We start from the raw sequence: 14,005 nt of genomic DNA, 5'->3' as shown, positions 1-14,005 counted from the left end.
TTGTTTTAACATGTATTTTGTTTTGTTTCCTTTGTAATTTAGTTTCATTAATCTAGGCCAAAAGGAGATATGACGAAAAAGTCAATCTAGGAATGGCCCTCTGTAACAATTGTCCCGCGCTCGAGAAGTGAAGATGGGGTTGTTGGGTGATGATATTCTTCAGTACTGTGTTTTCTGAATAGATAAATATGCCAATTCTCCAGTCATTTCTAGTATGATGTCGAACAATTATTTTAGGAGGCATCACTCTTGTTGAGTGAATTTTCTGAAGGCTTTTCCTTGTTTATTATGTGTGGACACAAACTTGGTTTGTTCTAAGAGGTGACGATATTATTATTTTGTCATGCAAATGAATGATTCCAATATGATAAATTGATGATCAATAATCTTGAAATTGTTTTTGATAAAAGATGGTGTTTCCAAAAGCACGTAGGCATCCATTGAAAACTTTTATTAGCGTGGCGAAGCCTGAAAAAATAGAAGAAATAAATTTGAATAAAAAAAAATTATCGAGGATTTTTAATTCGCCCTTGCAACTACATTATCAACTCTTTTGAAAAGATCAAAAAAATAAAACAGAAACCCCATTAATCTAAAACATCAAACCAGCTAATAGCAACAGTCGAATCTCGATGCTAGACATCTTTCCATTTTTACTCCAAAGACTAATTAGAGCCCAAATCAAGGATTTCACGGAGTTCAAAATTCAAAGCGAGTCTATGACATCCAATTGACCATTACCAGTGCATCGTGGGACTTAAAATGTAATATAAACTTTTCTAAAAAGTGCAACTTCTTTAAAGCACAGAAGCTCATAGAACAAGCAAGATAAGTTACTTTTTTTTTCCATACACACACACTGGTGTGATGTACCAAATGCGACTGGGAAACAAACTGCTCATTAATAAGTAGTGAAGTCCATTCAATGCAAAAATAAGAAAAGAAAAGATCCAATCCAAGATAATTTATACGAAACATGAAACTGACAACAATTTCAAGCAGTGACAAGTTTTCTCATCTTGTCATCACCAAGTACAGGTAGAATGATTGCTTTAATCTGAATCCTCGTAGATTTCCCCTTCGTCGGATGGCTCATCAAAAGATCGCATGTCCAGCTGGTAGCGAAGAACTCCTCCAATGCCACCAAAGCCTCGGCAGAACTGAGAGCCTTCTTGAGATCTATTAGTCACAAACTCAAGTGAACAGCCAAAATTTTTGTATTCGTTAGCAAACCACTCAAGCAGAGGCATTTTGTCTTGAACCTCTAACTCAGCAGAGGTATTTGAATCCTTGAAGTTGCTTTGATCAGTTTCTTGGTCTTTATTAAAATATTTTATGACAATCTCACTGGTCGTACTGTTTTTTAGAACACAACGGTTGATATCCAAGTTTTCCCACACAATCAATATTTCGACAGCTCCCATCTCCAAAGCTTTTATAGTGTCATCGACACCAAATACATATTTTCCAGTGTCTTGACTGATTTCTTCAAAAAATTTCCCTATCAGGCGCTTTTCTTGAATGAATTTCACATTGGACAGAATTTCAGCAGACAATTCGATGGCCTGATTGAAACCATTTTCTCCCCCATATGAGACGTCTACCACATTTAGTATCTTGGCCTGCAGGCGAGGATCAAACATATCGGACTGACTCAGCTCGGTCTTGAAATCAGCTGAACCAGCAAGTATTAGACCTGACACATTTGGCTGGCTGGTAGCAGGATTAATAAAGAATTGGGTAGCAAGCTCTGCAGTCTTCCTCACATAGTTGTGGCGCTTCTCCATTCGCAGACGAGCAAATCGAAGAGCTGATTGTCCACCTCTTCCATGCTTTTTTGGAAGATCAACCGTGAACTTGTGAAGTACTTCCCTAGTGTTACCACTTAAGGTCCCAAAAAGGGTTCCATTTCCATCCATGACAATAAATCCAAATTTCTCATCAGATTCTAGGAGTTGAGTAAGAGGTTCAGTGTGAAATTTATTGTCACAAAGGTATAAAGAAGCATTTATGGGCTTGAAAGGCATGAAGTCGAAAGTCACCTTTTTTTCTTTTCCATCATCAGTTACTATAGTTCCTGTATAAAGCACTAATCCATTAGGGGGTACCTTGTTATACAGTTTAAGCCTTTGCTGAGCAGATGTGATTGCACCCAACACAGATTGACGATTCACCCTGCTCTTAATATTTGAAGCCGTCCCATATTCCTCAGCAAGCATTTTAGTGATCCGGGATATTTGATCACCTGGTGGAATGATAAGTGATATCATGCTGGTACCATTTCCTCTAGCAGATTCAAGAGCCTTAATCAATTTCTTTATTTTCCATATTTCAATATTCTTATCATTTTCTTGACCATCTGCCATTGTGATTTGTGAATAATGTTACCGCTTCGATCAGGTACCAAATGAACCTAACAAGAAGAAAATAGAGAGACTTTTAAAACATTTTCACAGTGATTATATAGAGGTCATTTCATATAGAGCTCAATGAAATGACCAATATGCTTAAGGTCTAACAACACACAGAAAAGAAAACAGGATATATGCGGCTTATAAATTGACAGTAACTAAGGTCGGTTGAAGAAATCATTTGATAGTACAATATCAAAAGGCTAAACATAAAGGAATTGAAAAATTAGCTTCCTAAGAGCAGACAGAGAAGGAAAATTAGCATCACAGTTGCAGACATCAGAGGACTTTAAACAAGATTTTAGACATTTTACAACAATATTATGATGTCCAATCCTCAGCAAACTAAACAATTTCCATAAATGTAGCCTTTCCTATATAGACAGCCCGATAAGTTGATTAAGCATTACGAATACTTCATCTAGATTACATTTCATCATCCATTATAAAAATTTGCAATACTTTATTCAGTTTGAGATTTCAAATTTTTCATAGATTCAAAGTTGAAATGAGTTGCTCCTTCAAAATCTTTTCTTTCTTTTCTTTTTCACTTTTCGATTAGTAAGGTTCATAATGTTCATTTATATTTTATCATGTTCAAAAAATGCATGCATTGTTGCTTCCAAAATTCTACCACTATCAAAGGAATCATCTTTTAAGTAGTAAAGAAATTTTTTTATTTAACTTCGATAGAATATCCAAAGGTAAGAAACTTAGGTTGAAAATTGTAAAAAAATTATCTAGAAGTACAAAAAATTTTCACAATTCGCAAAGACTCTGTGGGTGGTAGCAAAAAAGATGTATTCAGAGTATTTAGGATTCGCCAATAATCTTACCACTTATTTAAAGTTCTTAATAACTTCTTAGTTCCTCACATGGGTTGAAAAATTACCTATAATTAAATCATAATTCATTGGTGAAATGTTTCGACAATTTCTTGTGGTCAGTACCAGTACAAGGAAATATTTTCTTTCCCTTCCAAACCATTAGATAAAAACAATCCAAGTTAACAATGTTCCCCTTGATATAGTTGAAAAGGTATCATGCCTTGCAATTAGAAACTTGTAATATAAAATATCACTAAGGCCTTATAAAAACAAACATGGGAATCTTAATCTACAAAAAACAACAAAAGCTCCAAAAAATGTAAAACTCACAGCATGACATTTAAGTTGATGTCTTTACCTTGACCTTGTAGAATGAAAATTATAAACACACTTTCTCGTCAACGAATATAATTACATTCTTATCTCTAGAGATAAATGTACAGCACTCACAATAGAAAGCTGCTAGATTTAAGAGAATATAAATGCAACCATATATAATCACAAAAATCTCAGTTCCAATCTTCCTATAAATTAGAAATGGCATTTAGTTCTTTTCTGCTTATCCTATGATGCTTACTAATTCTGTAACTTATTAGAAATTCTTCTAAATCTTTCCTAACCTATGTCAGATTTAAAAATTTAATACTCACATATGGCATGGTTGTCTGATGCCAGATAAAGATTACTGCCTGTAAAGTAACGTGCAAGAGGATTCTGAACCACTTTATTGGGTAGAAAACTCTTGTACTTCATGTAATCATCAAATATTGTCCGTGCCTGTTTTTAGATTTAGCAACATTTCCTGAACGCTGAAATGTGTCTCAAAAACAAGTTAATGTCACCTGAAACCTTCTAACCTCAAATTTTGTTTTTGTTTTATGGCATTTTGCTTGCTGAGGAAATTATTTAATGATCTTTTGTTGCCTCTCAGAGTTCTTTTACTTAGTAAGACTCTAAATTGCTCCAATAATCACTTTGCTTTTCAATCTCTTGCTTTTGTTTGGGCACTGCAAATAGGAAATTATTCAATACTCTCGATTATATAAACTGATTCGTTTTTAATACTCACATGAGAACAATAGTCAGTCAGAAAACTCAGTCATTGCCATCACGGCATCACCATTAGTTCATGTAGTCACTAACTGACAATTTTATTCACTGACTACCTTTCAACCCAATCTTGATCCCCAAACTAAAAACGCACCTTAAATCACCTCAAACTTACAAAGCTTTCCACTTGAACTCATTGTGCTTCATATAACTGTGAAACTGTCATTCCATGGTTGAGAAATATCCCGTCCACTAAAAACAATAAATTTTCATTATCTAGAGAAATTGGAAAATATATAAACCCAGACCACGAGAGGTTTGCTTACTACCATTCAGCATCACTCCCATTAGACTTGTACCAGTTAAATTACACAAATCATAGTCCCTTAAATTTTGGAATCATAGTCCCTTAAATTTTGGGTTTTCATCTCCTTTTCACTCCTCTGACTTTTTCGTTACACCAAAACCTTTATAAGGCGGGAAACATCTGTTCACTTACCCAATAACAGTTTGTAAGCACCACTCAAAATATGAATTATATATATATAATTCAGAATCCATAAAACCATATGCAATCCATGATGGGCAATCCTACAGTATCAATTACTTCGAGCCACAATAATTGATTAAGCAAAAAAAACATAAACAGAATTTTAGACGACAATCACATCATAAGTAACAAAATAATGAAAATTACATCGTTAAAATCAAGAAAATCAAATCCAACAGAAGAGAAAAAGTGAAGAGAGTCGCTTTACGGTATGTGGAAAAGGGTGCGCAAATCGCCCAAAAATTTAGAGATTTGAGGTCCAAAATTTTGAGGATTTCCGAAATGGGTTTTGACAGCATAGGTCTTTATTTTGTTCTCTGGTGGCCTCCGGAATTTTTTCTCTAATCAACTGACAAGTGTCTTTTTTTAAAAAAAAAATTTTAATTAATTAATTAATTTAAAAAAATAGACAGTAAATTGTAATCATTTTTATAAAAAAAAAAAATACACGATTTAGATTAAGATAAATCAGTATTTGTTGATTTTCATCTTCTTATATGGAACTCTACAAATATTTATTTCGTTCATTCATTAATTTCACTCCGTTTATTCATATTCATTTAATAAACTTGAGGAATTGAAGCAAAAAATTTTGAAATTTAACTTTTGGAAATATTTTTACTCGTCATAATCATAATTACAGAGTCTTCATTATATAGAAAATTTTGGATTTCAAACTACTGAAAAAAGACATCTACAAATTTATTTGCCTAATCTTCAAATCCAATCTCAATCTTGAACATTCTTTCAATAAAACCTATGCATTTGAAATCATTTTTAATCATAGAGTAATTAATGGAATCAGCGACAGAATGATATAATTAAATGGAAAAAAAAACATATGAGGCAGCAAGAAGAGTAATTTTAAAGTAGTGGGTTTGGTTGTACCAGTTGCAAAATATCACCAAGAAATATATAATTAATAAATGTAAAGATTATTCGACTCCACAGGCCACCGAGTGGAATATCTTTTATCGGATATAATATATACAACGATGATCCATTTTTATTCTAAGAAACATCATTATTCCACTGAATAATACACGGCCATGACTTCAGTCAGTACTACAAAGTTTAAACCAAACTTTGGAGGGAATAAGAAATTACACAACCGGGTCCTTCCCGAACCCCATGAAAGCATGAGTAACGAACATGGATGCTCTTTTCCGAAACTCATTTATGCGGCCAACGAATGGTGAAGTCTCTTTATTCGACAAAGGTTTCTTGTCCCACCTGTTACAAGTTTTGCCAAAGCTTTCATTGATCAAAATAGACGAGATGAAATATATGTTTTGCTCATTCAGACAAGTAAAACATCAAGTGGGGTTCTGTCCTGACAAAAAACAGATATGTAGTAATAAGTATTTTAACTATGCTACACATATGGACATCATCTATGTAAGTAGCTCCACATGGACAAGGATTCTGCGCAAACCAGAAGTAGTTACAAAGTATATATACATACCAGTCTTCATGACGGACAATCTTCCCATCCTCTGTGTACAGCTTGATGAGTGATACCACATTTATGTCTTTTCCGCAAAACTTGTAATACTGTTTGTTGTCAATTAGTATCTGGATGACCAAACTAAGTATGAATAAAACGACGACTAAACAATGTAAAACCCAGTCCATATGAAAACGTAAACATGGATTTGCTGTGAAATGAAAGATGGACTTCTAACCTCCGTGTGTCCAGGTGAAATAACATTTTCTTCAATATTGTAGTCCACAATTTTTGATTCACGGAAGACCTGAAATATTTAGTGGCGACGTTTCAATAATGAGCTAAAACAACAATGTATTCATGACAATATGATGAAATGCAAGATAAAATAGCGGCAGTAGTTTTGTCTAATCGAGTACCATAAAAAAAGATTCTATGCAAATCAAAACTTATTTAGAGATGAATTGGAACATTTGCAATGTCTATTTATCACTTTGCGCAACTGGCTAATTTAATAAATAACAATCAAACATGATAATGCATGTAATATCATACAACCTTGGCTAGCGAATAGAATGCTGATTTGATCTCCTTTACCCTGCAAGTTACACATGAGAGCAACTGTTAACCAGATTTCATCATGCTAGCTGAAAAACGGTAAGCATGATACTCAAATAGTAATGTGAGTTTCAAACTAGTTAACATCGCCTTTATTTCTTTCTTGCTATCAAACCTTCCTTCATTCTTGGGGTAACAAAGGATATCCAACCAAAAAGGAAATAAGTCATCAAAGTGGTTCAGGAATACAAGACAAAAATTTGATTGATAAATTTTCGTTAAATTGTTGGTCCCACGTGCGGAATTTGAGATAATAAACCCGAAAATAAAGAATAAACTGGACACCGAGATTTACGTGGAAAACCCCTAAAAATTATTAGAGTAAAAACCACGGGCAAGATGAAAAGAATTTCCACTATAATATTTTGTAGTGTACAACCCACTCACTGTATTTCCAAAGAGAACACACTCTCTTAATACAGGAGAACAAAACACCTCACAAATATTATAGAATTAAGCACTCAAATGCTATAAGATGAGAGAAAACTCGAAGAAGGGATGATTTCAGAATGAAAGAGGGAGCTCTATTTATAGAGCCTCTTGACCGTGTGAAGACGCGTATAAAACGCGTCTTCTGTCTTCTCACGTTCCCGTGAAATTTCTTTGAAGATCCTCCAACCACGTTTTCAATTCTTCAAAGTATAATTTTGATTATTCCACAAGACATGCATTTATTGCATGTCTTCTACCGACATGAATTGCCCCAATAAAGTCACTGTTATAACTTTATACCTCCCATTCAAGTTATTGGACACTCAGAACAATCTCAAAGCTCAACACAATTTTAAAAAATGGGTAATATGAGGTTAAAAAATAGATCATAGTAGCACTTTTTAAAAAAAATTATGTATCAGACAAATTAATAAATCCAATACACAAAATTTGGTAATATGAAATTTTTTTATTTATAATTTTCCATTTCTATATATGTTTTTTAATTATTTATGAAATTTTAATTAAAAAAATCAATAATAAGAAAAAAAAAAATTTCACATTTAAGTAAGTGACAAAATTATTGCATATAATTTGACTATACTACAACTCTAAAACTTAAAAATCAAATGATTTCAAATGTTTAATATTATGTCCTATTTGATATTAAAAAATGGATAATCGAAAACAAATAGTTTGAAATGTCCAATGTACATGTGTAAATAATCTATAAGAGCTAAGCACATACAAATATATATAAAAAAAAACGTATAACAATGATTTGTATACGAAGGCTTGATTAAAAATATAAATTATATTTTTTTAATAATTCTTAATTAACTAATGTATGTGAAAATTACTTGATTGTAAAAAAAAATATTTGCATCTATTATTTATTTCATGTGAGATAATAATTATCCATATGAAAATTTAAATGTAATAAATATATTATTTTGATTTTAAAATATAGTAAAAATTCAAAAAATATATGAAAATTTGAAAAAAAAATTATCCATAACAAATGTATATGTTATATGGATGATTATTTTATTAAATTGTATTGTATAAGTAAAAAATTACAGACATTTGATCATCAAAATCGATCATCAATCAAAACCTTAAATATGTAATGCATTAAAAGACATATTAATGAGCAATTAAAGGACACATAAGTTATTTTCTACTGTAAAAACAATATATGACATAATCTTTCTAATAAATATAATTATAATGATCATTGATTAGCATTTGTCAAAGTATTAGAGCTTCTACATATGATATTTTAATATCTTTATTTAATTATTTTGAAATCAATTTAACTAATTCAACAGATACAAAAAATAACATTTTTTTATGAAATTTTATCCATATTTTACTATTAATATTATTATTTCATTAGCTTTGATATTTTTTAAATGAATTAGTCATGATGATTTTAAATTGATAATTATTTGTTATTAGCGTACTGCACTTATGTAAAATATGATTTATGCATTGATAAATCCATGATTTGGTTATTTTTGGATTATTTTGTCTTATACGTGGTGTTTGGATATATATTCTTAAAATTTGTTTCTGTTCATTTCGTTATATATATTATGCTCGTTATCATTTATTATATAACATAAAATCAACAGCTCAATTGAATTTTAATTTGAGAAACAATTTTGAAAATAAGTTATATAAGTTTTTAATTAATTTATTCATCTAATATAACAAGAAATTAAATCAATATAAATAACAACTGTTGATNTAACAAAATGATTCATATTGTTTTTTTAGAAAATTAAATTCAATAATTTTTATTATATAATTGGTTTTGCGTGCATCGCACGTGTTTCATGGTAGTTTTCTAATATATCAATAGAGGATATATAAGCAAACTTGTAAAATTAATAAAATCCCTTCTCAAGTCCCCTCAGCCACTAGATGGGAAACATATGCTAACAAGTTAACGAGCACATCAAAATCAATTAAGAACAGGCATGAGAATTCAGGAGCCGAAGAAGTCAAGGAATCGGAACAAGAGATGAAAATGGCCTCGAGTTTTCACCTTGACATAGATCTGTTGATGTTCCCATATATCTTCAATTATAGATACCCATTTCCATAAAGGAAATATAAGATTTAAAATTTCTGTACTCCGATCCTCCCCATATTACCTAGGAGTGGTTCCATGGATTATCTTTTGGATTTTGTTATGAAAAATAGCGGTTATCGGAGAATCACACGTAGCAAAGCCAAGAAGCGAGGAATAGTTTAAAAACATTCCATAGTACAAAAATAGGAGTTAATAGATAACAACACTTGTTCGTGATTACATGGATGAAGCATGGACCATGGTAATTGCGACAGACACCCTTATGAGATATACAAATGAATTTCCACAACCATAAGGCATAAACAATTAATAAAGTTCAAAATCAAATGTCTGGAGTGTTGGAAAATTTTGATGCTTAATGAATGAAAATTAAGCAAATAAATCAATGTGTTTGATTGGAAAAATTCGAAACGAAAAACGAAGCTTAATGAACGAATATTAAGTTCGGTGGTTCTGAATTAAACTCGAAACAAGTTCATCGAATGTTGAAAGAACTTCAAACGAGTAGTCGAAACATGTAAGGGACCGAAACGATGGAGAAAAAAAAAAAAAAATTTGTACGTGAACAGTAGCAGGCGCGCACCTGCGCGCGAATCGGCACGCAGGTGCGCGCGCCTGGCAGTAGCCGGCGCGCAGGTGCGCGCGCTTGCCACCTGCGCGCGGATCGCCTGCCGAGCGCTCTCGGCAGGCGCTGCCGAGCGCTCTCGGCAGGCGGGCGCGCCCCTTCGGCTGTTTTTCGTGTCCCTTCGATTTTTCTGATATTTTTTCATTTCCTTGGCATTGTTTAATGATTGTGATCAGTTACCATGGCCAAGGGACATCCCCATGAATGAAAGATCATGTCTCTTCATTTGGAAAACATTAAATATTTGACATTTTGAAAATCAAACAAACATAACATCATTTTGCATCTCCTTCTTATTCCTTCTTCAAAAAGAGAGAGTTCATTCATTTCCTTGTGAAAGAACTTGAATATTTGAGTGCTCATTATTCAAGAGTTGTAGTTGTATCTTGGGAGAAGATTGCCACAAAACTCAAGCACATTGTAAGGGCAAATTCTTCTTAAGGAGAAAGTGTTCAACACTTGCCTCTACAAAGCCACATTCTCATTGTTTTCTTCTCGTTCTCCTCTCTATTTGAATACCCCAAACAACAATCTTAAGAAGAATCTTGGTTTTTGGTCAATTGCAAGAAGAATATCAATGGCTTCATCATCTACAACACATCATCCAACCATTGCAAAAGGAGAGAAACCAGAAAAATTTTCTGGTGCGGATTTCAAAAGATGTCAACAAAAGATGCTTTTCTATCTCACAACCTTGAGTTTGTCAAGGTTCTTAAAGGAGGATCCTCCCACCGTTGCTGAAAACGAGACGGACACCAACATGAGGGCCGCTTTGGATGCATGGAACCAAAGTGATTTCCTTTGCAAAAACTACATCCTCAATGGACTTGACAATGCATTGTACAATGTGTATTGTCAAGTCAAGACCGCCAAGGAACTTTGGGACATGCTTGATAAGAAATACAGAGCGGAGGATGCGGGCTTGAAGAAGTTCATAGTTGGGAGATTTTTGGACTTCAAGATGGTGGATTCAAAGTCCGTAATGAGTCAAGTGCAAGAATTACAACTTATCTTGCACGAGATTCATGCGGAAGGAATGAGTCTAAGCGAGTCCTTCCAAGTTGCTGCGTTGATCGAGAAACTCCCTCCGTTGTGGAAGGATTTCAAGAATTACTTGAAGCACAAAAGAAAGGAGATGGGATTGGAGGATCTCATTGTGAGATTGAGGATAGAAGAGGACAACAAGAGCACCGAGGCCAAGGCAAGTAAGATGGCAGCAAGGGTGAACATTGTTGAATCGAGTTTCCAAGGGAAGAAGAGGAAGTTTGAGAAGCAACCACAACAAGGCCAACAACCACCAAACAAGAAGAAGTTCAAAGGCACTTGTTATAACTGCGGAAAACCAAATCACATGGCTAAGGATTGTAGGAAGCCAAAGAAGGGAAATCCTCAAGCCAACGTTGTTCAAGAAAGGTCGGTACCATTTGATTTTTCTCAACTTGATTTGTCTGCAGTTATTTTGGAAGCAAATTTGGTTGAAAACTCCAATGAGTGGTGGGTTGATACCGGAGCAACTCGACACATTTGCTCCAACAAGGGGATGTTCTCCACATACACTCCATCGACCGGGAGAAAACTATACATGGGGAACTCCGCTACGTCTGAGGTGGTGGGCACCGGAAATGTGGTATTGAAGATGACATCGGGTTTGGAAGTAACCCTTGTTGATGCACTTCATGTACCAGACATAAGAAAGAACCTCGTGTCGGGGTCTCTGTTGGTCAAACATGGGTTTAGACTAGTATTTGAGTCTAACAAGGTTGTATTGACAAAGAGTGGTCATTTTATTGGAAAAGGATATCTCGATGAGAACCTTTTCAAGTTGAATGTAATGGCTATACGCCAAAATGTTGTTGAAAGTAATAAAGGAAAAAGTTCTATTTACTTGCTTGAGTGTTCTCATTTATGGCATGTTCGTTTAGGACACGTAAATTTTAATACCTTGCAACGTTTAATGAAACTTGAATTATTGCCTAAACACAACGTCGATCCAACACAAAAATGCGAAATATGTGTTGAAGCAAAAATGACCAAAGCGCCTTACCACTCGATTGAAAGATGTACAACTCCTCTAGAACTAATACACACCGATCTTGGTGATTTAAAGTTTGTACAAACTAGAGGAGGGAAAAGATACTACGTGACATTCATTGATGATAATACAAGGTACTGTTACGTATATCTTTTGAGGTCGAAAGATGAAGCTCTTGAAGCATTCAAATGTTATAAGACCGAAGTTGAGAATCAACTAGGCAAACAAATAAAGAGGGTTCGAAGCGATAGAGGGGGTGAATACGGAGCACCGTTTGATGAATTCTGCACATCTGTGGGTATAATTCATGAAACTACTGCACCTTATTCACCACAATCGAATGGCATTGCCGAAAGAAAGAATCGAACTCTAAAAGATATGATGAATGCTATGTTAATAAGTTCAGGACTACCCCAAAACTTGTGGGGGGAAGCAATACTATCGGCTAATTACATCCTGAACAAGATACCCCACAAGAAAAATGACAAGTCACCTTACGAATTGTGGAAAGGTCACAAACCTTCCTACAAGTACCTTAAAGTGTGGGGGTGTCTAGCTAAGGTTGAAATACCAAAGCCTAAACAAGAGCGAATTGGACCAAAGACGGTCGACTGCATATTCATCGGGTATGCACATAATAGTAGTGCCTATAGGTTTATAGTGCACAAATCTGAAAATGCAGAAATGAATACGGGCATGACAATTGAGTCAAGAAATGCAGTATTTTTTGAAAATATATTTCCTTGTAAAGAAAGGAAAGAAAATGGTTCTAGCAAGCGAAAACTTGAGATGGAGCATGCAGGTCAAGTACCTACACATGAACCAACTCTAAATGAAAATGCTACACCATTGGAAAGTTCTTCAAAGGAGCAAGAACCAAGAAGAAGCAAAAGGGCTAGAATCTCAAAGTCCTTTGGTCCAGACTTCCATACTTTTATGTTGGAGAATGAACCAAAAGACATACAAGATGCTCTGGCTAGCCCTGAAGCTCCCTATTGGAAAGAAGCCATCAACTCTGAAATGGATTCCATATTGCAAAACCATACTTGGGAACTAGTGGATCTTCCACCAGGTACCAAGCCATTGGGATGCAAATGGATATTGAAAAAGAAAATGAGAGTTGATGGAAGGATTGAAAAATACAAAGCCAGACTTGTGGCCAAAGGCTATAGACAAAGAGAAGGTCATGATTTCTTCGACACGTATTCATCAGTTTCAAGAATAACATCCATTCGTGTGCTCATTGCTATTGCAGCTTTGCATAACCTTGAGATACATCAAATGGATGTCAAAACAATATTCTTAAATGGTGAAATTGAAGAAGAAATATATATAGAGCAACCTGAAGGCTTCATTGTTAAAGGACAAGAAAGAAAAGTTTGTCGTTTAATTAAGTCACTATACGGACTTAAACAAGCGCCCAAGCAGTGGCACGAAAAATTTGACAAAGTAGTATTGTCAAATGGATTTAAGATTAATGAGTGTGACAAATGTGTTTACATTAAAGGTACTCGAGAATCTTATGTGATGGTATGTCTATATGTGGATGACATGCTAATAATAGGGAATAACCAAGAGTTGATTAAGGGTACAAAGAAAATGTTAACAAAACATTTTGATATGAAAGATATGGGTATTGCTGATGTAATTCTAGGGATTAAAATCTTTAGAACTCCAGAAGCAATAGTCCTATCTCAGTCTCATTATGTAGAAACAGTGTTGAAGAAGTTTAACGCTTATGACTCTACCCCAGTAAAAACACCTTTGGACGTGAATGTCCATTTGGCAAAGAATCGTGGAGAACCAGTTTCCCAATTGGAATACTCCAGAATTATTGGAAGCCTTATGTACATCACTAATTGTACTAGACCGAACATCGCTTGTGCGGTTAACAAGTTAAGTCGGTTTACAA

The 14,005-nt window shown here is 34.1% G+C and overlaps 2 protein-coding genes across 4 annotated transcripts in view; both read right to left on the bottom strand.

Annotated features, from left to right (window-relative positions):
• Positions 1-763: 763 nt before the first annotated feature.
• Positions 764-5,178, bottom strand: LOC140982832 (eukaryotic peptide chain release factor subunit 1-3). 3 transcript variants are annotated; one of them, XM_073449580.1, is made up of 2 exons: positions 5,047-5,178; positions 764-2,413 (listed from the first exon to the last, which is right to left on the bottom strand). In XM_073449580.1, exon 2 carries the CDS (start codon positions 2,364-2,366, stop codon positions 1,053-1,055), a length of 1,314 nt encoding a protein of 437 aa, XP_073305681.1. In that variant the 5' UTR covers positions 2,367-2,413; positions 5,047-5,178; the 3' UTR covers positions 764-1,052. The 3 variants fall into 3 exon arrangements, with proteins under 3 accessions (XP_073305681.1, XP_073305683.1, XP_073305682.1); XM_073449582.1 differs by having other exon boundaries at positions 4,986-5,159; XM_073449581.1 differs by lacking the exon at positions 5,047-5,178 and adding an exon at positions 4,443-4,655.
• Positions 5,179-5,739: 561 nt separating this feature from the next.
• The window catches only part of LOC140982443 (uncharacterized), a 10,706-nt gene continuing 2,440 nt past the window's right edge, over positions 5,740-14,005 (bottom strand). Inside the window, exons 4-7 of the mRNA XM_073448949.1 lie at positions 6,844-6,883; positions 6,524-6,592; positions 6,304-6,413; positions 5,740-6,071 (exon numbers count right to left, since the gene is read on the bottom strand). Coding sequence (XP_073305050.1) covers positions 5,942-6,071; positions 6,304-6,413; positions 6,524-6,592; positions 6,844-6,883 — 349 coding nt within the window. The 3' untranslated portion in view covers positions 5,740-5,941. The remainder of the gene's footprint in view (positions 6,072-6,303; positions 6,414-6,523; positions 6,593-6,843; positions 6,884-14,005) is intronic.

This window comes from Primulina huaijiensis, chromosome 8 (genome assembly GCF_012295235.1).
Source record: "Primulina huaijiensis isolate GDHJ02 chromosome 8, ASM1229523v2, whole genome shotgun sequence".
NCBI classification, from domain to species: domain Eukaryota; kingdom Viridiplantae; phylum Streptophyta; class Magnoliopsida; order Lamiales; family Gesneriaceae; genus Primulina; species Primulina huaijiensis.
This window is presented reverse-complemented; position numbering and strand designations above follow the sequence as displayed.

Bases quoted from the DNA above. Each gene is read 5' to 3' on its own strand.
- LOC140982832 (XM_073449580.1), bottom strand. From the start codon at position 2,366: ATGGCAGATGGTCAAGAAAATGATAAGAATATTGAAATATGGAAAATA.